We start from the raw sequence: 26,263 nt of genomic DNA, 5'->3' as shown, positions 1-26,263 counted from the left end.
GCACGGTGGCAGCAATTTTAACTCAACAGGCAGCATGGTTATTAGCCTACATTTGGCATTGAAAGCTGATCGATGATTGAATAAAATCAGAAAATAAAAAAGTGTAAAATTGTGTTTTTGCAGCACAACACAGATTTCCAGTGCTGTTTTCTCTTCATCTAAGATACGAGTTTTATGTGGTGACCAATGATGGGAGTAATGGCGTTATAAATAAATGGTGTTCCAAAGTGTGTTCCTTTTTGTGCATAATCGAAGTACAGTGGTCCCTTGAAATACGAGTTTAATTTTTTCCGTTCTCAAAACACTTTTCTCAAATGATCTGTCCCAGTAAAAATGAACGGAAATACAATTACAGTGGACACCCGCATCGTTGTGGTTCAGCATCTATGGATTTGCGGCAATTTTATAAAATAGTTAATTTTTTTGTGGCGAACCTATGCCCGATTTTCATGGAAAACGCTTATTAGTAGTATTGTACAACTTAGTCAGCCTTTTATTTTTTTTCATATTTCGTATTATTATTATTATTTCACAAATCTATTTTATTGGTCAGTTCCCACATGGGTCTGTTATTAAGTTATTGCTCAATATAAAAAATGGCTGCTCTCTTGGACAATGTAACATAATTGGCTCAACAAACAAGACATTTTTTTGGCCTCCTGAAATGTGATTGTTTTGGAGATGTGAGATTTGCTCTCCACATAACCAATAAACATGGAAAATGTAAGCACAAAACATGAATGTACCTAATGGATTGACCCTCCATGTTTTTCTTCTGTGGTCTCTATTGGTAGTTGGCAAGCCAACTAAATGGCGCATTACTCCCACCGACTGACATTGTCCTTCCACTGCAAGGAAACAATTTGTGAATTAATTATGGCTGGATATTGTGAAGTGGTGGCTGGGGTTCTGAAGCGCATTTGTATCTCAAATTTTGCTTGTATCTTAAGACAAAATATCTGGAAAAACTTGTAATTCAATGCACCCATGTCTACTTTTTTAATCATGATAACGCTGTTACTGCCAACAAACGCAGACTAATTCAGTTAGTAAGTCAATTACTTTATTGAGAAAGTAATTGGTTACGAGAAGTAGTTTTCCAAGTACTTTACAAAACATTGGTGGTAACACGTGATACCAGCTCTCTCCTTTTTATTCCACACAACACACTAGTGTTATGTTTTTGTGGGGTTGCAGAAAAACCTCGTCGTACTTTGTGTCTGATGGAAATGGAGAGGTGTCCCATAGAGAGAGAGGGATTTACATTTGTACACGTACTAACTCTTAACACCATGTCAACTGTCCACTTAGGGTAGAAACTGCTTTTCATTCATTTATTTATTTTTTTGCTAGAAGAAAATCCTGGACTTTTTTGATGTGTTGACAGACTTTGTTTTACATTTTCTTTCAATCTTTTCTGAGTATACAGACCCTTTCCAAAAAATTTAAATATCATGAAAAAGTTCATTTATTTCCATAATTCCATTCAAAAAGTTAAACTTTCATAGATTATAGATTCAGGGCCCATAATTTTAACAAAGTATTAATTAATTAATTTATTTATTTATTTTTTAATGTCAGCTCATAAAACCCACAAAATCAGGAATTCAAAAAAATTTAGTTGGCTGGTCAGTCAAGCACTGTGATGGCATGGGCATCAAACCAGGTTTTGGTGCTGGAAGATGAAATCTGCATCTCCATACAGATCCTCAGCAGAAGGAATCATCAAGTTGTCTAAAACATTCTGGTAGACTGTTACGTGATCTTGGATTTAAGAAAGCAGAGTTTACCAACACCTGCACTGGAAATTGTACTCCAAATCATGACTGTCTGTTTATATTTCACACTGGACCTCAAGCAGCTTGGGTTCTGTTGTTCACCCGTCTTCCTCCAAACCCTTGGACCTTGATTCCCGAATGAAAGGCACACTTTACTTTCATAGGGTAAATAGGACCTTGGACCACTGGCCAACAGTCCATTCCTTGTTCTCCTTGGCCCAGTTGAGACTCTTCCTACGTTGGCTCAGGCTCAGATCTCCATCTCCCGGATGCGTCTGAATGTGGTGGTTTTTGAAGCTGTGACTCCCGCCTCATTCCACTCTTTCTGGATCTCTGCTAGATTCTTGAATCTTCTCTGTTTGATAATCTGCTGAAGCCCACGGTCATCTCTTTTGCTGGTCCATCTTCTCCTGCCACAGTTTGTCCTTCCACTAGACTTTCCATTGATATACTTGGACACAGCACTCTGTAAACAGCCAAACTCCTTAGCTATGAACTTTTGTGGCTTACCCATCCTATGGAGGGTATCAATGACTGTCTTCTGGCCAGTTGTCAAATCTGCAGTCTTCCCCATATTGAACCCAACTGTGACAATTGAACCAGACTGAAGCAATTTAATGACACCTGGGGAAACCTGTACAGGTGCTTTGAGTTTAGTAGATTATTAGTGTGTGACACTCAGTTTAAAAAAATTATGGCCTGCAAAATTTGGGCTGATTTCTTCACAGTATTCAAATTTTTTTAATTCCTGATTTCGTGGGTTTTATGAGCTGGAAGTGAGGAAATGCGGTACAGAAAATGGATGGATGGATGCCCAAATTATATAAAAAAATAAACAAATAAATACTTTAAATTGTTTAAATTGTGGGCCCTGAATCTATAATCTATGAAAGTTTAACTTTTTGAATGTAATTATGGAAATACATAAGCTTTTCCATGATATTCACATTTTTTGGAAAGGGTCTGTATCAGAGTCCTCATTTCTGTCGCACATTCATTGTTTAATCTGATTTCCTTACGTATACTGTACATATAATTTATTTGCTTACTGGCTGTGATTGTCAGCGGCCCCCCTTGTTTTATATTCTGTCAAACTTTTGGGATCCGTGTGTGGTTTATAGTAGCAGCTATCATGGTAGCAATACCAGTAGGAAGCCTGTAATTCCTGCCTGCCGTGGCGTGCAGCCACTGCTAACCTCAGCTTTAGTGGCACACTGACCACACTGTCGTACCACACACTTCGCCAGTCTTGAGGTTTTTTTCATGTATTTCGTGCAACAAAATTGCAAGAATGGTCAGAAACCATTTTCTAAAGTTGCTTGGTTCCTCTCCATTACATATTAATTGCCAGCAGAGCTGATTTCTTTCACCAGACATTTTTAGAACCATTAAAATAAAAACGACGTCACGGAATGACTGTCATGGGGTGAAATTTTTTAATCAAAGGCACATAATTTTGCTGAAATTCTAATATTATCACTTAATATAGATAAACTCGTGAAAAACAAAAGGTATCCTTTAAAACTTTATTTTTATAGCACAAACAGTATTTGTAGTTCACTATGCTGCACCGGTCACCGAGTTGACATTGAATTGATTTACTCACCCTAATTTGAACATTTCTGTTTTTGGGGTGTGACTGTTACAATTTGAGCAGACCTTTAAATTACTCAGATCATTTAATCCCTGTTCAAAATACATTTTTCTAAAAACATTTTTGCTTTGCATATTGAGTGCATCATGGACACCAAAATTCATGTAAGTGTCATAAAGTGGCAAATTTATCAGGGACAGATTGCGCATGAAGTATAGACACTATTCAAGGTGGCGGCATTATATCACACCTGCTGTTTGGAAGAACACAATTTACTGGTAAAAGTCTGCCTATTCACTTACTGAATAGTTTATCCAAGACCCTAATTCTCAAAAACGTTGTTGGCACACGTCACTGACTGACATTTTATGAAGAAAACATTAGTTCTAAGCTGTATAGCACCCTGTAAAACATTTCTTTTTGGGAAAAAAAACTTGTGTGGTGTGGGAAGTATAAAGTATGAGTATTATTTGCTTTAATGAAAAAGCTGTATTTTATTTTATAAGCAGTAAGGACCTGGGAACACTGTGGCCACTAAAAATAAGCGCTGAGCGTTGCATAGCGTTGAGGTCAGGATTGTGCAGGCCAGTCAAGTTCATCCACATCAAAGTCTCACATCCATGTCTTTATGAATCTTGATTTGTCAACTGATGTACAGTCATGTTGGAACCAGAAAGGGTCGTCTGCAAACTGTTCCCACAAAGTTGGAAATGTCCAACATATTAGACCCTGATCTACAGTGAAAGGAACTCCTAATGCTTCAGCATACCAAAAGATTTTGGACAGTCAAACAGTTTGGGGATTACGCATTCCTGTTCCAACATGTCTGTGCACCAGTGCACAAAGCAAGGTCCATAAAGACATGGATGAGAGAATTTGGCATCGATGAACTTGACTGGCCTGCACAGAGTCCTGCCCTCCACCTGATAGAACACCTTTGGGTTTATTTTGATTAGAAAGTGAGCCAGGCCTTCTCGTCTATCAGTGTGTGTCACAAATTATGCTCCTGGAAGAATAGGCAAAAATTAACTTAATCTTGTTTATAGCTTTCCCACAAGAGCTGTTTTAGCCTCAAAGGGTAGACCACCATCATATTAAACCATATGGATTTAGAATGGAATATCACTTAAAATTAGGGTTGGGCATCGTTTGAATTTGAGCGATTCCAGTTCCTTATTTCGATTCCGGTTCCAAACGATTCTCAATTCCGATTCTTTTAGGGGGCTGGGTCAAAAAAGTTTGCATGGTTTAAATAAAAGGTGTCCAAATTATGAACATCCATTTTCTTACTAGCCCGCAGCGTAGACTAAAATGAACATTTTACTCGAGGTTCTTTATAACCAGTATCAATATCAAACCAATGAACTAAATGGCAATGTGTGTGGAACTAGCCTCATTGACTTAATATTCATTAATATTTCAGATAAAAGTTAAATACAGCATTGTTAAAATAGTTATTTGGGACTGTTTCATCACGTGAAATGGTTTATATGTGCAAGTTTTAACTTGACTTCATGTTTTAACCTTGTAGCCTTTTATTTTGTAGGGAACGCACCGGAACTCAGCATTTTGGCACTAGCATTTAACTTCACACGGCACTAGTGATTTTATTTTTTATTTTTTTAATGGATGGAACCAAATGCTATAAATCGCTGATTAGTTTCCTTACCCACTGATGAGGCACAAGGTTATTGTTTGTGATACTGTGAGACATTTATGTGAATTTTGTCCCAATTCATTGTGATGTAAAGTTGCTACGGTGAAGCTTTACCCCAATGTTAAATTAAGCTTCTTTTTTTTTGTCATCGCTCACGTTTGTTTGAAGACTAAAATAAATGCTAAAAAACATCAGTGCAAAAGTGCCAGCAACCTTATTAGCTGTCTCAATGTTAGCATAGACTTATTTTATTGTTTCACTCACCCAGTTGACTGAAAGATGACTTCACTGAAGCTCCGCGCGGTGTAGGCTAAGGCTCAGAGCGCGTGAGACGCTACACATCGTGAAAGCCTCCTTTGGACAATGTAATCTTTTTCCAAGTGTTGCACTGAGGTGACTGCTCATTAATTTTAAGTTAAGACGAACTTTTGTTCGCCGCAGCCTGGCGTGGGGCACAAGCACATCATAGTGTGCGTTCTTCTTCGTTGGTTTACGCCGTTTCTTCGTTGTTTTTCCCCACTTCTTCGCGGCTGGAGGACTAGGCATCGAAACTGGGAACCGAAATTTTTACATTTCAATGGTTCCGGGAGAACCGGAACGTTAGTCCCGGTTCCAATCGAATCTCGATGCCCAACCCTACTTAAAATCATATGTGAGTCAAGGAAGGTGAGCAAATAATTTTGGCAATATAGTGTACATGAAATGTATCAGCGATGCAACGTTTATCAAAGTTAAGCGTTTAAGGAGTATTTTATTTTGTCTAACGTATTGCTCTTAGAATGGTGTGTTGCTGTGTGTTATATGAGCTGTGACATAACTTTAGAAAGACAGAGTAAGCGTGTAAGGACAAAAAACGAAAAGTCATGATATACAGTGAGCGAAGAATGACCAATGAAAAAGTGGAATAATAAAGGTTGATGGTGAAACGTGACAGAAGGATGGACATAAAAACATTTAGAGTGTGGTGTGGACCCAATGCCAACACATCTGACGATTGCTTCACTTGCTATGCTGACACAGCTTCTCTGCACGTAATTGGGTGTGACACTCCACATTTTTTTAAGCGATCTGGCCTGCACCATTGAGTGTTTTAACACACACTTTCATACTGAATTCCCTTCTTCTCTACGCAAATTTGAGCTGGCTCATTTGGCCTCTGAGAAGTCAGAAATTCGTCAAGCATTACATTAAAACACTAAAGCACTTTCTACTCAGGAACTCAAGTAAATACGTAACAATTTTATGTCAATGAAGAAATGATGTTTTACAATTTTTTCATGTTTTTGTGAATTAGTGAATTATAAAATTCATGGATAACAATAATGCTCTAGATATACTGTATGTTACCATAAAAAATATACAAACCCCAATTCCGATGAAGTTGGGACTTGGTGTAAAACAAATAAAGAGAATACAATGATTTGCAAATCCTTTTCAACTTATATTCATACATGAAAATCAGTCGCCTTTCGGCGAAATTCGACGTTTTGAACTCAAAACAGGCCATTTACGTAAATCGTATATATCCGATGATTTTTTTTTAGGGGGTCGCTGTCATCATAGGCTGTTTCATAGTCATTGAACGCTGGCAGCTAGGTCCATTCCACACATCCACCATCCACACACAGATGTAATTTTCCGCCTGTGCATTCGGGACCTGCTTTGGATAAGTCGCAGGAGTTGACGAGACCAGAAAAAACACTTCCGCCGCTCCAGCTGTTAAGCAGTAATGGTACTTTTACTCTGTTACAATGTCGCGCGCTACTTTTATTTATCAATTATTGCTTATTTATCAACTATTTCGTGCGCGAGACTACGATTTCGACTTCCGCATTCGCCGCTGTTTTTTTATTTTAGTCAATTCTTTTCCAGAATAAGAGTGCTTAAAGAAGAGGATCCTATTCCTGTGGCACATTAGCAGGCATCAGGTGCAGGTGGAGATGGGCCAGACTCAAGTTGGAGGCCAGAACAAAAAAGCAAAGAAATTAGGCAAATTTAAGTTAAATCTTCAATTTGTACATTAACATGTACTTCAGCGGTGTAAATAAATGTTTTTCTGCTTGAAGAAATTTTTTTATTTTACCTTATTGTACTCTTCAGAGTCTTCCAGATTGCTTAATTTATGTTAAAATCCCAAAATTTCTCTGCGGGAGCCTGGGGGATCCTCCCAGACCCTCATACAATGTTTTTTTTCTTGTGTTTGCATGTCTGTATATTAAATTGAATACAATACAAAACACAATATTACAAGTTTAAACTGATGAACGTTGTTTTTGCGCCCCCCCAATTACTCTCTTATTTTTAATATGTTGCCTGGAACATGTTCCCAAAAAGCTGGGACAGGCAAAACAAAAGACTGGGAACGTTGAGGAATGCTAAAAAAACACCTGTTTGGAACATTCCATTGGTGAACAGGATAATTGGAAACAAATGAGTGTCATGATTGGGTATCAAAGGAGCATCCCTCAAAAGGCTCAGTTGTTCAAAAGGAAGGATGGGGCAAGGTTCACCACTTTGTGAACAACTGCATGAGCAAATAGTCCAACAGTTTAAGAACAACATTTCTCAACATACAATTGCAAAGAGTCGAAGGATTTCATCATCTGCAGTCAATAATATCAAAAGATAATTTCATCCAGAGACTCTGAAGAAATCTCTGCACGTAAGGGCAAGGCCGAAAACCAACATTGAATGCCAGTGACCTTCAATCCCTCAGGCAGCACTGCATTAAAAAGTGCATCAATGTGGAAAGGATATTGCCATGTGACTTCAGGAACACTTCATAAACCCATTGTACGTTAACACAGTTCGTCGCTACATCTGCAGCTACATCTAAGACACACGCAAAGCAAAAACCACACATCAACCACACCCAGAAACACTACCAGCTTCTCTGGGAGCGAGCTTATCTGAGATGGACTGAAGCATAGTGAAAAAGTGGGCTGTGGTCTGAGTCCACATTTCAAATTGTTCTTGGAAATCATGGATGTCACGTCCTCTGGGCCAAAGAGGAAAAAGACTATCAGGATTATTATCAGTGCAAAGTTCAAAAGCCAGCATCTGTGATGGTAGGGGTGTGTTTAAGTTCCATTGGTATGACTTATTTGCACACGTGTGAAGGCAACATTAATGCTGAAAGTTTTGGAGCAACATATGTTGCCATCCAAGCGACATCTTTTTCAGAGACATCTCTGCCTATTTCTTGCTTATTTCAGAAGGTTAATGCCACGCCACATTCTGCACATTACAACAGAGTGGCTTCGTTGTAAAGGAGTGCAATTACTAGACTCACCTGTCAGCATTCCAGACCGATTTCCCGTTGAAAATGTGTTGCACATTATCCATCCATCCATCCATCCATTTCCTGAGCCGCTTCTCCTCACTAGGGTCGCGGGCGTGCTGGAGCCTATCCCAGCAATCATCGGGCAGGAGGCGGGGTACACCCTGAACTGGTTGCCAGCCAATCGCAGGGCGCATACAAACAAACAACCATACGCACTCACAGTCACACCTACGGGCAGTTTTAGACTCTCCAATTAAGGCATGTTTTTGGGATCTGGGAGGAAACCGGAGTGCCCGGAGAAAACCCACGTAGGCACGGGGAGAACATGCAAACTTCACACAGGCGGGGTCGGGGATTGAACCCCTGTCCTCAGAACTGTGAGGCTGACGCTCTAACCAGTCGTCCACCGTGCCGCCTGTTGCACATTATGAAGCACAAAATATGGCAACGGAGACCCCAGACTGTTGAGCAATTGAAGTGGTAAAACAAGTAAGAATGGGAAAGAATTACACCTACAAAGCCTCAACAAATGGTGTCCTCAGTTCCCAAATGCTTATTGAGTGTTGTTAAAAGGAAAGCTGATGTAACATAGTGGTAAACATGCCAGCTTTTTGGGAATGTGTTGCAGCCATCAAATTCAAAATGAGTGAATATTTGCAAAAAAAAAAGTATCAGTTTGAACATTAAATACAGTATCGTGTCTTTGTCGTGTATTCAATTGAATATTGATTGAAAAGGATTTGCAAATCATTGTACTGTGTTTTTATTTATGTTTTACACAATGTCCCAGATTCATTGGAATTGGGGTTTGTACTTTTGGTTAAAGAGCATTTGCATGCTGGTGAGTAACAAAATATCAGCCCATGTAAGGAAAAGATTAATCAAGAATGTTTGGATGCATGGTTTTACTTATTGTCACTCTGATTCCAACCAATTATATCAGTTCTATTTTTTTCAACAGCAGAAAAAAATTGAAATGTAATATATAAACTATACAGATTCAAAGGTCAAGACTAGAGAAAAACAGTGTTTTGAGAAAATGTAAACCAAGTCTAAGGCTGATTAAGTCACTTATTAAACTATCACCCATTCCTTGGTAAGCAAAACAAAACAAAAACCTAAAACATTTTGTTGCACCTTTAACTTGTCTCCACAAAGCATTGGTTCAGTACATTTATTTATTTATTTATTTTCTTTGATAATGTCGAAAGATGTGAAGTGATACCTAATATTGTAACTGTGTCATAGTTCTTTAGACCATTTCTCCTGGGTTATAATTCACTTATTAATAATGTTTTGAAGCATTTAATGCAGCATTGAAAAACATAATCCTGTAATGACCAGTTATTCACATTCATCCTGTAACTGTGTTTTCGGATGCAAATCCCACTCTATACGCTACTGCTTTATCACTTTAAATAATCGTTCTGTTATTGGATGTGGATAAAACTGGATCAAAATGTAATGTTTTACACTACCACAATGTTTATCATTTAGTTAATACTATGCAAATAATGTTGATTGGTCCCGCAACATGACCTGTCTTATTTTTTCCCTAGTCCCTTTCACCTGGGTCAGTGTTGCTGCTATTCACCACCAATGTCCAATGCTGCTGCTGATAGCCTTCTCTGACCATGCATGAACATTGGAGGTTGTTTTCCAACGTCTTCTTATGCTGAGTTTGGCGGAAATATTCTTCTTACTCATTGTTAATGTTTCACACACATTATTCAAATGTGTTATGCTATTATGTTTTATAATAGTTTCAAACTCTGAGACAAACATTGAGCTCCGTTTCATTGTTGCTCAATGAAAGCAAAATAAATTATAGTCACAAATGGTGGTTAGGTTTTGAGACAAAGTCTGTTTCACTATGGCCTGACCCCCTCACTCAGGACACTTTCTTTGAAGAGGTAAATTGTTAGTTTGAGTCAAATGTTTGCCTGTCACCTACTGTGCTTTAAATGGTAGCGAGAAATCAGGAAGAGTACGAAAGAAAGAGGCCTTTTCATACACACAGAACCTTATTTCTGACATTAAAAACACATTGTGTCAGCATCAGAGAACTGATAAATAAATCTTGGATGGAACTTGAGACGGCTCTTGTCAATGCAAACTTCAATGGGCCACATACGGTCTAGTTCCTTTCCTGGCGGATCATGATGATGTTTTAAGTTAGTCCAGACACTGGGCCTTCGTCTTTTTCTTTTGTCCTCCTGCATCTCTGTTCTTTTTTATGTCATTCACTTCTGTCTAGAGTTTGTACATGAAACCAGGGAAATTAATTCAAAACATGTATTTTGAGCTGTATTTTCCCATAATCATTCAAAGCATTGGACTGTTACTTTTTATGAGATCAAAGCAAAACAAAGCACATTTGTTAATCGTTTAAACAACATCTCTGATCAACTGTCACCAAGCAACCGCAGTTACACTGACTCAGAAACACTCAGTTAGCCTCTATCTGTCCTTAGTCTTGATATTCTCTAATCTTCCATGTGAGGATTTAAATGGGGAGAGAAAAAAAGAACAGTCGTAACTTGACGTTTGAATGGCTCAAAAGTGGTACAATTTGGAGTCTGCCAATATTTTGAGAAAAAATGGAAGGTGGTTTTGAGTAATTGATCCAAATATGCTTTATTTCAATGGAAAATAACATTTTGTACATGGACCAAATTGAAGTTCAACTTGTGTACCACTGTAGTTAACTGTAAATAAAACAGCTAATTTTCTCCTTACCAGTGCCATTGCAGGAATCCTGTAGCTCCCTGCAAATGCTTTTCCCACTCTTCACACATACCTTCTTACTGGTCCTGTGATTGTTGCACTGCCTCTCTTTTATCCCTCGCTTCCCTGGCCCAACTTTCACTGTCTCCCAAGCCTAGTGCCAAGACCCATTAGTTTTGACCAAATGGCTTCCGCAAGAAGCCTTAATTGAAATAATTCGGTGGCGGAGAGGATAGCCAGGAACATGTGTCACTGCTTTAAGTGTGCAGACAGAAAAGCATGCAGCCCGTGGGGAGGATGGAAATCTTGACAATTACACCCCAAGCCTCTGCCACCACCAACATTAACAACCGTGATCTTTTTCTTGGAATCACTATCTTAATACTAGTATCTGTTAGACATTGACATAAGTATTTTACACTGTATACCTAGGAAATGTTATTACAGCGATACACAGATAAGTACACACACACATGGACACATGCACACACATGTGGACACATGCACACACATGTGGACACATGCACACACATGTGGACACATGCACACGCATGTGGACACACACGCACACACACACACTTACACCCGCACACTCTAAAATTGGCCTCGTCTGCACAAACTAGCAAAAAAAACAACAACAAAAAAACAACAACTGCCCTGTTCCTGTTCCGCCTCTTCCCAACCTATACTGGCATTGACTCCTATTTGAATATGTACACAAAAAAAAATTATTTTGCCCTTTTACTCTTCATTTTTTTCTGGACTCACTGCTTAATTTCAGGATGGCAAATCCAGCTGCCCATATTTGCCCTCACGGTGTTTGATGGTGTGCTGTAGCCTCTGGCCTCTAGCTGTGTGTTTATGTACTCCTTGCACCTGCCCTCTTTTGACAAATAACAGCACCACACACATTCAATTCTCTTTGCCACACACAGAAACACACGTGTGGTTGTAATACACACACTAATGCTTTGCACACATATACCTAATGGAATACCACAGTTCATGGCAACAAACTAAAAACCCGTGTGTTTTCTCTTCCTGGGCACCCCACTTTTTATAGGCTTAACAGCTGGACAAAACATTATTCATAGCCCCCCAGTGCAACTACTACCACCCCGGCAGGTGCACTGTGCCCTTTAGGACATCTACGTGGATATGGGGTCGAGTAATACCTCTCGAGTTCATGGTTGTTGTCATATTCATGTTTTTATAAAAAAAATAACTACTATAAAATAATGTTTAATGTTTAGAAAAAAAAGCTTATAACACAACCACATATTAATCATTTAGAATATTTACACGATAGACCCATAAATCTCAACAGGTGGGTCTGTTCTGAAAAGTGGCAAGTAAAAAAAATCAATTTTCAAAGATTTGTGCATCCGATTTTTCTGTCGGTCTAGCATTACCCTGAAGATTGGTTGATGTTACGTCAACTTTGTGCTGATAGTGGGGTAAATATGAAGTAAGGTTTTTAAAATATGAATTTTCATACATTGGGAATAAAAATGATCAGAAACCAAGATGTGATAGTTAGTTTGGCCTTTTTTAAAATTGCAGTTTAGTTTTTACGTTTATTTGTTGTGTCACTTTATAAAGGGATATATTTATTAACTGTCCAGCTTTATTCTGTGTGATTTTGGAGTTTGTTTCCTCAGTACCTTTATAATGTGCTCTGAATGCGCTATGCACAGGTAGGCATGTGTATTTGTTGGGTTTTACACGATCAGGATTTATAGGAGCGATCAGCGAGTTTAAAAATCGATAACCGATCACAAGATGGAGGAATGTGTCTATTTAAATGACCTGTTCATTTACTGTATATACCTGTGTACTTAATTGCTCAAAAAATTATATTTACAATAAATAATGTATCTTTGTTCCTCTAGTTATGCCAGTGAGGCATAGTGACAGACAGAACAAATGAATGGTCTTCTATTAGATGACAGGCAGTAAATACAGTAATTAATGTATCCACTTTTTGTGACATTTTTGTTTGTTGGTGTGCCGTGCGATTTTTCAATTGTAAAATATGTTCCTTGGCTCCATAAAGGTTGGAAATCACTGCTCTAGTCAGATCGTGTATTCCAATCAGTCAGGTCAAACCAAAATTACAACATGACAGAAATAATGGGTGCTAACTTACTGTAATTAAATTACTTCATTTTTAATTAAATTACTTCACCCAAACTGAAACTTTAGAGCATGATTCGACAAAACAGCGGCATGTTTACGTCCAACCGTTCGTGCTACCACTCGCTTGCTAGGCTACATAACATTTTATTGCCGGCTTGCGAGCCGTATCGTATTAAAAGTATGTGAACATAACTCAAGCAAGCCTTAAACGAACGTCCTCTCCTGTCCTGAGCACCGGTGACCACCAACACACGTTTTTCCCCATTTCGTCCTCATAATATAGTCGGCGCGATCCACTCTTGTTGCCATCGCCACGATAACGCATGTATCCGGTCGCATTTGAGTTGAAAAGATAAAGCCCAATGATCGTAAAAAACAGGATGCGGTGGTATCGGAATACAAGATTTTATTGCAGTAGTTTGACAGTGCAATCGTGAAAGAGCAAATTTGTCTTGTAGTCTGATCCGGGCATTACGTGTTATCTGTCTCAGACGTGTTGCCTGATCCACACCGCCGACAAAAGACGCGCGACAAGGCTAAAAATAAACTAGCATTTGGATTCAAATATACTGTGCACGATGGCGACGTGGAGTAAATGTCTTTTGCGGAGCGGATCGGCGAATTATGATCAGCCGATCAGCACAAAATGTTAATTATCGGCCGATAACGATCAGCCCGATAAAATCGGTGTAAAGTCTAGTATTTGTATGACATACTGGTATTTTCAAGGACTTCCAAGTAGGATGCGACTTACTCCAGACAGAGGAATCTATTAACAAAAATTCTGTTGCACTACATGTATTAAGTGGCAGGCGAGGAGAGATGAAGATTGTTATTAACGTCCTCCTCTTCCACGTGGTAATACAGAGAGCCGCTCATACAGCGAAGGAAGAGGTCACTAGGTAATTTGTTGAGAGGGAGAGGAGGGAAGTCGGTCGTTAAGATTTTAGCAAAGTGCCTGCAATTCTTTTGGTTAAATGTCAGTAGATTTATCTACTTGAGTCATTCCATTTACACCCTGCCTGCTGTTTGGTGTTTTATATTTTTCGAGGCCTTTAAAACTAGTTAATGGGCCAATCCCAATTCTACCACTTTAAACCTTCCCCTACATCTTTCCCCTCCCTCTAAAGCCTCTGTTTGGATGGATTTGTTCATCCCAATTGTTTGTATTACTAATGCTCAACAGTAAATGACTTATTTTTAAAATGTACATAATGTGTAATGTTTAAAACATTAAATAAACCTACCTGCAAAAGAATTTTGAAACAACCCTTTCCCTTAGTGGTAGTTTATGACATCCAGGGAATGTAACAATTATTTGTTCACAATAATTTGTTTAGAACGGAGGGAAAGCAAAGATAAAGTCAAAAGAATGCTTGTTGGGAATCAAATAAAGAGGGGGTTATTTTGACCAGTCAGACCTATCAAAACAGATAATGCAAGAATGACTATGATCCGCTCTGACACTTTTAGCCTCTTGGAAGAATGTGCATGTGATGAGTGAATCCTCCTCTTTTCTCTCAACAGGTGGCCTAGCACGTAATTCCCTAAGCTATCTTGATTTTTGTAGTCAACCAGCTTTTTTCCCTTCTCAGACTACTCATTTGAAATTCCTTTGCAACATAGAAATAATATTGACAGTGTACATTAGAGCTATCGCGATCCCATAATGTAATTTTAAACTGATTTGTATGAGGTGAAAAACATATTTTTAAAAATACTCTTAATTTTTAATGAAAAAATAATCTAAGGTACAAAATAGTTTGCCAAATAGAACAGCAATACCTTAGTGTTATATTAAAGTTAAACATTTTGAATTTGTTAAGTGGAGTGAAAAAGGGGCAGAAAAAAAAATCCACATCCACATGATTGCTGGGATTCCACTAAAATGCTTGTTGTTAAATCAAGCTGCAACTTTTCCAATCTGGTTGTAGAGCAGTTTTTCATCTATGAACCAAAAAAGGAGCCCACACATTGCCTCATGTTACAGGGTGATTGACAAAAAAAAAGAGGAGCTATGGCAGTGAGTTGGCGACCGAAACAAAGGTGCTGCCTGATTTTGCTTCTAGGCGACGACGCACAGTAAGAGAACAACTTTACCCAAACGATTGTTGCAACATCAATCTTCATTGTTACACAACGATTGTTGCAACATCGATCTTCATTGTTACACAGACATGAGTCAACGTAACGTAGTTTACAGCTGATGGGTAACGTTAAGCTAGCATTAGTTGGAGTGGGCATGCTGTCCCTTGTGGACAGTGTAAACGTGAAGCTGGTGTCTCAGGACAGGGTTATTGGCTGCAAGTTGGAAGTATTTCAATTCGGAAAGCGATGACAGTGCAACAGCGACTTGTAATGTCTGTAAATGGAACGTATAATAATAATACTAATAATTAATAATATTTTGAGGAGGTGGTCGATCCTGTGTTATGCAAATGAGCCACTTCTCATTCACCCTGCCCTCTTCCATGCGGGGCCAACACTGAGTACAGACTTTTGTTACCCTTACAACTGAGGGCTGAGCTTGTGCGATGTGATGAACGGCTATTTGCTCTCAAGCAGCCCATAGTCCGAAGGGAAAAGTGAGCCATAATAAAGACAAATTAAAAACATCAATTGTAATCTGCATCAATTGTATTCTACATCGAGGAGGCGCCACTTCATCACCAATCTGTCGTATTTGTATTCCGACCTTTCCATAGTTTTGCAAAAAAACGTTATGAAGTCAAAGTAAAACAAAATATGTGGTGCTTTCATTTTAAAAGCACTGCTTTTTATGTGCACATAGATACAAGCAAGCAAGAGAAAGTACTAGTGTCTTTAGTGTTGCCGACTAAGTGACTTTATATTTAACGGCTTTTCTGACCACACTATCGACTACTTTTCAAAAAGCGACAATGCCAACAGTGCTTCTCGACATTCTTATTTCCTACACGGAGAATGAAAGAGTATTTCGACATAAGTAGTATCTTATAAAAACAAGATGATTTACTGCATCATATAAACAAATAATTGCGTTCACAATTGAGATTTCCATGTTGGTATGGCCCTCGACAACCATTCCAGTTAATCATACAGCCCATTTGGAAAATTAATTGCCCACACCTGATCTAATCCATCTATTCCATTTAATCCCTCTATTTCATTGAATTAGCTGTTACCAAGGGGAACGCTGAGTACGTCATCACAGCATGTGACTAAAACGGACCAATCATGATAGATGATCTTCGCGGCATTCTTCGTGCAGCAACAGTTTTTGCCGTGTGTGCGTCAAGTGCCGCAGCGGAGCCGCGCGACTCAATGCGTTGGTCACGTGATGCAATGCGGGCGTTGTCGCCCGTGCGAGCGCGGCAGTATAAAGAGACCTTTAACCATATTGTTTAATCTTATGACTAAAAAATAAGATATGATTTATGTTTTCTATTTGCCATGTATACAGTAGCGGGCAATACAGTAAATCAAATTGAATGATGGTTTTTAGTGTTTCGTAATGAAACAAGCTTTTGTTTCAATCAGCTTGTGTTAAAACCTCAGTAGCCAGCTAATTTGTTTTACCTTCTTTCTCCATGCAGCGAGGTAACAGCTCTGCGTAACAGCGGCGTAACATTCCTGGCCTTAAACGGCAGTGTAAAAGTGGCTAATGACTGCCTGAAATCTGGAACCCATCAAATATGTTTCTCCCCTTGGAATGTTCTGCCAGGTCTTTCCTGCAACAGCCTTCATTGCTTGTTTGGGGGACTTTTTGCACAGGCTCTGTGGGCTTCAATGTGTGAAAATGTGCAATCACCATATTGTCACAAGCAATTAGAAGGAAATTATTTGTAATCAGATCAATACTTCACAAATGTTTTGATTCTCAGTGGCAAAGTTTGTGTGTTGCAGAATCATTTTGATAATATTCAACAATCATTTTTTTTCCAAGTCATGCCAATATTACGTTTTACAGACATTATATTACATTACATTAAGCCCGCCGGACACTGAACAATATTGCCAAAACTGACTGAACTGCTTGTGCAGTGTGTCGGGTTCAGCAATTAGTTTTCAATATCACTGCTTTTGCGGTTATCTAAAATTTGAATCGCTGGTGCACGGCGTTGCAACATTTTAGATGTAACAGCCAATCAAAAATGCACATGAGCTTTCACATACCCAAGAATATATTTCCAGGCATTAAGCATAAACAAGACCCAGTCGGCCGGTGGCTGCAGCGGTGCCACCAAGTTGTACCAATACAGTATATGCACAGTATGTTTTTTGTTCACAATTTCATATGCACCTGTGTCAAGAATGCAAAGTGCGTGGAATGTCTGTCGCCGAAATTCACGGGTGCGATCAATGAATGGGGCAATCGTTCATTGGCAAACAGCCTTTCAAAATATCCACACTCCTTATTCTTGCCTGTTTCCTATTTTGTGGACAGCCGCTTCTTTCTTGACAATTGCGACATTCTTTAATGTAATAATACATCATCCATCCAGTTTCCTTAACGCTTATCCTCACTAGGGTCACTGGCTGCTGGAGCCTATCCCAGCTATCTTCGGGCGGGAGGCGAGGTACACCCTGAACCGGTCGCCAGCCAATCGCAAGGCACATCGAAACAAACAACCATTTGCACTCTCATTCATACAGTAAAGTATATTTAATGTGGAGCCTCAAAACCCGATATAGGACCATAGTTTTTCCGTTGCAGCGCATCAGTCGATGTGCGGCAAAGAGTCGCCAACTCTATTTTTTATGCAATGGTCCACTTCAGTTGCTTTCGGCGCTTTGCTCTGTGCCGTGGGCCTTTCATGCTAAGGTCAGGTGACTGACTTGGTCATGTCAAGAATTGCTTCATTGTGTCATCCGTATGCTCGATAACACTCTTTACCTGTTAGGTAGCATTTGGCAAAATGTCAACAGATTGCATTGTCACCTATACGTTCAGATTGGTGAGTGCTTGTTCCTATCTGTGCTATACTACGAAAACCTTATTCAACATATACAGTAATTGTATACATCACATGAACAGAGAGTTACGGTCACTCAAGCAAGTATCAAGTTAGTACGGGTTTGCGGTCACCTTTTTGCCAGAATTCTAAACTGTGCAATTTTTTTTTTGTCTTGACGGCTGGGAAATTAACTTCATTGATATCCACAGACCTTTACTATTTTCAGAAACGTATACTTGTACAGACCCCTCCATTTATGAAAGAAAAACCCTCATTCGTCACTGAATTAACTTGAAACTGACAAATAATGTAATGGATAAAAAAATTACTAAAACTTAATCAATGAAAATCAAACATTGTTTCTGAGTTGTGGTTCAACAGAATCAGTTTAAAAAACAAAGTAATGAAACAGGCCTGGATAAAAATGATGAATAGAGGGGTACCAACAATTCTGTCCATGTGTGTGTGTGTGTATATATATATATATATTTATATAAATATGTGTATATATATATATATATATATATATATATATATATATATATATAAATATATAAATATAAATATATAAATATATATATAAATATATATATATATATTTATATTTATATATATATATATATTTATATATATATATATATATTTATAAATATATATATATATATATATATATATATATATATATATATATATATATGTGAGGTGTGTCTGCGAAGTTCCAGTGGTGTCACAAAAGATGCATTTCAAACCCAAACTACATGTTTGAGACAGACAATGAACCAGCACTTGATGTGTTAGGAGAGATGGAGTGCGAGAGAGGGAGAAGGAAACAGGAAGAGACAGGTGTCAGAAAAGTGTTGTTTGTTCCGATGGCGAAAATTGAGCTTGAAAATCTAGCCAGCTGTCCATCCATTTTTCTATAGCACTTATCCTGTTCAGGCTTTGTGGGGAGATTGATTGATTGTTTATCAATCACAGGGCACACATAGTATACAGTGCTCCCTCACTATATCACAGTTCAACGATTGCAGACACAGTACATTGCAAATTTTTTTTTCATATTGATATTGCACATAATTCGCCATATTGCGGGATTTAGAGTGTATGCTGTAATTTGTTTGTGGTAAAATAAACATAGCTTAAACATTAAAACTGTAAAAAAAAAAAAAAATTAAAAACATATTACAAGGCATAAAATGTACATAGTATACAGTACTACTGTGGATTAGTTTAAAAAATGTGTCAGAGTAAAGAAAGTGTTTATAATAGTATGGTAGAAGTTAATAGGAGTGTCGGAAAGATTATGAGTCTGGGGCGGTTCATACAGTTTTAAAATATGTATAAATAAAAAAATAAAAAAAATATGTGATGGCTACTTCGCAGATTTCACCTATTGCCAGGGGTGGTCCGGAACCTAACCCCCGCGATAACGAGGGATTACTGTATAGAGAGACTACACACACACTCACATTTACATCATCGCTGAGTGGGCAGGCAGGTGAGTCAACCACAACACAGTCCGTGACTCGCGCAGGTCCAATTTAAAAAAAAAAAAAAAAAAAAAAAAAAAAAAAAAAAAAATAAAAGTCATTCATGTTGTCTCGACATCGGAACTAAGGCTTTAGAATGCTCGACCAAGACATTTGATGGTGACCTTGATTCAATTTTCATTGACTGCTTGGCCAAAATGTGCTTGAGAGGTGACAAATGTGTTTTTGTGGAGATTTTATTATTTTTTGAAATATATTTTTCAACATACAGTATACGTAGGTGTTGATGTCAATTAGGATGTGTGAGTAGAAAAACAAACTAGTCGGTTAGGATTGTAAATTACGCTGTAATGTTGGACTCTGGTTTTATGTTCCTGTTGGAACTCAGCTTTTGGGTTTACCTCAGTTCTGGTTTAGTGTATCTCGTTGCTCAGAACTTTGCAAAAGAAAGTGGTTAAGAACAATTAAAGGGCAATCAAGTGTTTAATGAAGCCACAGCAACTGTATTTAAACCTGTCAAAATTCACTTCATGTTCACTGTTTTCTGCTTTTTCCTTGTTCTTCCAACCCCCCTTTTTTTTTTTTTTATTAGGTGTGAAATCTCGAGGCTCGTCACCGACTCTTGAGGGCTCGCTCCAAAACCTTGAGCTGAAATTCTGCAGCCGTGCAACGGTGAAATGCGCTTCAGGAACCGTGGGAGCTGTAAAAGTGTGTGCCAGGACCCCAGGTGTGTGCAGCTGTGCCCTGTTAAAACTTTACTGCCTGTGTAGGAGGGAGAGAGTGAGACCGACTGGACTGCACTAGACTGTCTTTTACGTTCTCAAACATACACTTTTCTCAAACCAACACTGTCTCCTGTCTTTCCTACTTTATGTTGATTCACTTCCAGCTATGTGATTAAGTTGCTGTTTTCTCCCGTGGCGTTGTCATTGGGCTTTGGTCATGTCTTTGACGCAAGGATGTTATTGGAGACCGAGTCCAACAGGTCAACCTGAACATATGATGTCAGAAGCTTAAGATTTACTGCAGCTGTTGATAAAGAAATACGACGATATAAGCGTACACACTTCGTTATAATTTAATGACATTACAAGAGTTTAAACTGGGTCAAAATCCATTTGAAACTAGGTAACTTCTACATTATAACTATAGTTATAAATAGTTTTATAATGTGTCATAATGATTTTAACAATGCTTACTGAGGAAATTTTGTTTACGTCCCGCAGGCTCAGAAGAGGTCACAAAGGAGAGGCTGATTCCTCTGATCCAGGGCCCATCCGACACCAAGGAACTTCATATGAGGCGATGGCTAAATGAGAGCCGCAAACCTGAATCACTTTTGGCTCCTGACCTGCTGGCATTTTCTGTGCAGGTGCCACAGCAAGGAGATGATTCCAGGAACTCAGGTAAAACGCTTCAGCTATTATAAGGCTTCATTGAAAACTTCATTTTCAGAATACCTTGCTTATCACCAAATACGCATGTTTTTGTCAGACCACTAACCTGTTGCTGTTTTAAATTAACAACATTGATAATTACCAATTTTGTTTTCCCTGTGATGGTTAAAACACTGGCATCAAGAAGCTCTTTTACTCAAAATTGGATTGTTAATGCTAAAATACATTTTATTTTACAAAAAAAGAAAAAAATAGGAAATCTCTATCATTTACTGATTGAGATTTATTTATTTGTTTTAGGGGCATTTCTGGATTGAAAATGAGTTTTAGCCCTTGAGTGTTATGCTTAATTAATGTTAGACTTTTCAGAGAACCTCAGTGAGCTGACTCAAATTTGGGTATTAAAAGGCGATCATTGCTGATGCAAAGAGCGCACTAAATTGAAAGAGTCCCCACCCATCAAAGCACTTCATGATGCTGGATGGTCACTTCGTGACAGTTGGTTGAATGAATTACGTTCAGCACTGTAAATGTGTCTGTTCTCAGTTTTTTTTATTTTTTTTTTATTTATGTATTTATTTTTTAACTATAGGTACTAGTTGCTGGTGCTTGTCTGCATTATTTGTTTACATCTATGCATGAAACCAGACTGGGTGGACAGAGAGGATTATTCAGATGCTGTTTTTAAAAATCTTGAACATGCAACACAGTCTAGAGACCTGTTTTGTTTGATAACATTTGGTCTCCAGCACTTACCAACTGGGCAAATATATAGCTTGGCTGTGAATACAACAATCAGTGCGTCTTCATAAAACTATCCTAAAATGCAACCTTTATATATATGTATTTCTGCCTTGTTTTTTTCCTCAAAAGTAAGATTTATATTTTGGACTTCCAAAATGTATTTAACTGCCATTCACATTTTCAATGCGATTCCTTTTGCACATTTTCAAACCAAGCAGCATTGTATTGACCTACCTAGACATGGAACTGGCATGAGGAATGGAAAGGCTAGAAAATGCAACTGTCTGCTCAGGTGCAATTAAGAAGTAGTTTTTTTCTTTATCGTGAGATTGCTCTGGCTTATCGGGTAAATCACAGTGCGAAGATACTGCTGCGCTATGTATATATATTGTGTGGTAAGAAAAGGCCTGGGATACCTTTTTAGGAATGTTGGTACAGTAAAAACCTTGATAGATTATTTTTTTTTCTTTTCATCACTGGCAATTTCTGCATCTGGAATTTCAAGAACATGCTTCTTTTTTTTCTGCAAATTAAAGACCAGTGTCTTCTCCAGAAAGCGAAAAGGGGAGTAAGACACATTCTGATTTAGCTGTAGAGGTCCTGATTCCCAGAAGCTTTGCATATCCAGTATATCAAGCAGATGTAGAGCAGAAGGCGCTAGAGTCCCTTCTGATCATCAGTTCTCTTGATTTCTTTTTTTTTTTTTTTTTTTTAATCTTTTTCTCTGCATTCGTTGCATCCTTTGATATACTGTACTTAAATTTCACATCTAGGGTTTACTTGTTCTCTTACCCTTCCTGCCATATGCATTTATCTTACTAGCTGGTGGTAAGTTCAAAAGAATAACCTCATATGTGCAATAAAATGTATTCAAATATTAACTGCAAAAAAAGACTGTAGAACAGCTGGCACACACACACAGTATTTACGGCACGCTCATACATACAGAACCAAAGTTTATACTGTATATGTCAGAAATATTTCTTTTATCTATTAATACTGTCATAGTTGAAAAGTGCCCTATTGTTTGACAAGTAACAATTTGACCAGACTGCTACATTCTCTCTTCGCATGTGTGTCGTGTCAAACATCTGAGAGACGAGTTTGAAAACGAACCGTGAGTTCCCGTGTTCATGCGCTTGTGTGCTAATGTTTGTATGCAACAGACATTTTTTGGGTGTCTGATTTTAAGCCTGCGTTTTGTATGGTGGCCAGGCTTACATCAAAGCCTTTAGTCCACATATTCAATGTCCCTGCCATCATCCAGAGGTTGACATAGAGCCTCTTAGAGCAGCGTTAATGGAATGATGAATGCAGTGCTTAGCTCTGGCAGAGATGAAAGGAGAAGTAGCACCAGTCTAAATGAGTTGCACCTTTTGCTCCCATTGGACTGACTCATGGCCCAACATTTTGTGATGATGACCATCCAGCCATCCATTTTCTACACTGTTTATTCTCACTAGGGTCGCGGGTATGCGGGAGCCTATCCCAGCTAACTGCGGGCGAGAGGTGGGGTTCACCCTGAACTGTTCGCCAGCCAATTTGGCCTTACTATTAAGCACAATTGATTAGTCCCATGTGGTTCTATGGGATCCATACACCCATCCATTTTCTGTACCGCTTATCCTCACTAAGGTCGCAGGCGTGCTGGAGCCTATCCCAGCCATCTTCGGGTGAGAGGCGGGGTACACCCTGAACGGGTCGCCAGCCAATCGCAGGGCACATACAGTGGGTATGGAAAGTATTCAGACCCCCTTAAATTATTCACTCTTTGTTATATTGCAGCCATTTGCTGAAATCATTTGTTCATTTCTTTTCCTCATTGTACACACAGCACCCCATATTGACATATTGACAAAAAAAAAACGGAATTGTGGAACTTTTTGCAGATTTATTAAAAAAGAAAAACCGAAATATCACGCAGATGTATGTATTTAGACCCTCTGCTGTGACACTCATATATTTAACTCTGGTGCTGTCCATTCCTTTGATCATCCTTGAGATGGTTCTACACCTTCATTGGAGTCCAGTTCTGTTTGATTATACTGATTGGACTCGATTAGGAAAGCCACACACCTGTCTGTATATGACCTTACAGCTCACAGTGCATGTCAGAGCAAATGAGAATCATGAGGTCAAAGGAACTGCTTGAAGAGCTCAGAGACAGAATTGTGGAAAGGCACAGATCTGGCCAAGGTTACAAAAAAAATCTGCTGCACTTAAGGTTCCTACGAGCACAGTGGCCTCCATAATCCTTAAATGGAAGACGTTTGGGACGATCAGAACCCTTCCTAGAGCTGGGAGTCCTGCCAAACTGAGCAATCGAGGGAGAAGAGCCTTGGTGAGAGAGGTAAATAAGAACCCAAAGATCTCTGTGGCTGAGCTCCAGATATGCAGTCGGGAGATGGGAGAAAGATCTAGAAAGTCAACCAGCCCTCCACCAGTCAGGACTTTATGGCAGAGCGGCCCAACAGTAGCCTCTCAGAAAGACACATGAAAGCCCGGATGGAGTTGGCTAAAAAACACCTGAAGGACTCCAAGATGGTGAGAAATAAGATTCTCTGGTCTGATGAGACCAAAATAGAACTTTTTGGACTAAATTCTAAGCGGGATGTGTGAAGAAAACCAGGCACTGCTCATCACCCATCCAATACAGTCCCAACAGTGAAGCATGGTGGTGGCAGCATCATGCTGTGGGGGTGTTTTTCAGCTGCAGGGACAGGACGACTGGTTGCAATTGAAGGAAAGATGGATGCGGCCAAGTACAGGGATATCCTGGACCAAAACATTCTCCAGAGCACTCAGGACTTCAGACTGGGCTGAAGGTTCGCCTTCTAACAAGACAATGACCCTAAGCAAACAGCTAAAATAATAAAGGAGTGGCTTCAGAACAACTCTGTGACTGTTCTTGAATGGGCCAGCCAGAGCCCTGACTTAAACCAAACTGAGCATCTCTGGAGAGACCTGAAAATGGCTGTCCACCAACGTTCAACATCCAACCTGTCAGAACTGGAGAGGATCTGCAAGGAGGAATGGCAGATAATCCTCAAATCCAGGTGTGAAAAACTTGTTGCATCATTCCCAAAAAGGCTTCTAGTAAATACTGAGTCAAGGGTCTGAATACTTATGGCTGTGAGATATTTCAGTTTTTCTTATTTAATAAATCTGCAAAAATTTCAACAATTCAGTTTTTTTCTGTCACTATTGCTGTGTGTACATTAATGAGGAAAAAAATGAACCTAAATGATTTCAGAAAATAGCTGCAATATAACAAAAAGTTAAAAATTTAAGGGGGTCTGAATACTTTCCGTACCTACTGTATACCTAAACAACCATTCACACTCACATTGGAACCTATGGGCAATTTAGATTGTTCAATCAACCTACCATGCATGTTTTTGAGATGTGGGAGGAAACCGGAGGAAACCCACGCAGGCACGGCGAGAACATGCAAACTCCACACAGGCGGTGCCGGGACTTGAACCCTGGTCCTGAGAGCTGTGAGGCAGATGTGCTAACCAGTCCTACACCGTTCCACCTCTATGGAATCCATTCTGCAAATTATTATAGTGTGATCACAGTATGTTTAGTGCATGACTGGTGAAGCAGAGTAAAACCATGGTAAAAAAAATTAACTCCCTCACTAAAGTAACTAATATTAATCTATACAAGGTTTCAGTACTAATGTCACAAAAGACATTTTAACTCCAAACTACAAACTATGTTTTCCCTTTCAATGTGGGCCAGACGATAAACCAATCATGTCTACAAAAAGATACTGCATCATTTGCTTCTGTCAATACGTGAGAAGAGGCAAGAGTTGTGGCAGGACAGGTCGTGGCTGCTTCACCTTGACAAAGCGCCCACTCACAATGCCCTGAGCATCTGACAGTTCCTAGCTCATAAGATCATTGCCCTGCTGGAGCAACTTCTTTCCCAAGCTCAAGGGAGTATCAAGGGAACGTGTTTTGAAGACTTGGATGACATCAAGATGGCTGTGATGATGGGGCTGCGCAACATCCTGGAAGGTTCCTTCTAATAGTGCAGGTGTGGCAGAGAAGCCTAGGAAAGTGTGTTACACACCAGGAGGATTGCTTTGAAAGGAAAAACGTAGTGTCGATTTGAAATGTATCTTTTGTGACACCATTCCTGGAGTTTTTCCTGAAACATCTTGAATATTCAACATTTATTTCAATAATTTTTCACATTTTTAATACTTTTTATTTCTGATTTATTGGGTGACTTGTTGTGTTTTGGACAGCTTCTCTGATCACGGAACAGTGTCATTGCAACCTGCATTGAATACAATTAAGGGCTTTGGTTTAAATGCAGAAGGTCCACGTGGCACAACTTGGTCAACCTTTCCCCGGATCCAAAGAGGCATAGTCACCTACTGCAGTAGAGCATAAACTCATACCTTACATGCTTACATTTTATAAAATCCATGCATGACTTACACGGTACAACATGCATGTCATAATGACAAATCAGGATCATTAATGAACATTATGCACCGA

The 26,263-nt window shown here is 39.0% G+C and overlaps 1 protein-coding gene across 8 annotated transcripts in view; it reads left to right on the top strand.

Moving 5' to 3' along the window:
- Positions 1-26,263, top strand: part of LOC133479384 (intermembrane lipid transfer protein VPS13B-like) — a 489,205-nt gene that overhangs the window by 130,455 nt on the left and 332,487 nt on the right. For 7 of the 8 annotated variants that reach the window (XR_009788936.1, XM_061776308.1, XM_061776310.1 and 4 more), the window contains 2 exons: positions 20,198-20,332; positions 20,832-21,011. Coding sequence is in view for 7 of the 8 variants with exons in the window: in XM_061776308.1 (XP_061632292.1) it covers positions 20,198-20,332; positions 20,832-21,011 (315 nt within the window). In the remaining variant the exon portion in view is untranslated. Of the gene's footprint in view, positions 1-9,871; positions 10,324-20,197; positions 20,333-20,831; positions 21,012-26,263 lie in introns of those variants that run through there. The other variant, XM_061776314.1, reaches the window with a different exon arrangement.

The sequence above is a fragment of the Phyllopteryx taeniolatus genome, chromosome 6 (assembly GCF_024500385.1).
Source record: "Phyllopteryx taeniolatus isolate TA_2022b chromosome 6, UOR_Ptae_1.2, whole genome shotgun sequence".
NCBI lineage: Eukaryota > Metazoa > Chordata > Actinopteri > Syngnathiformes > Syngnathidae > Phyllopteryx > Phyllopteryx taeniolatus.
Note: the sequence above shows the minus strand (reverse complement) of the source record. Positions and strands in the feature narration are given on the sequence as shown.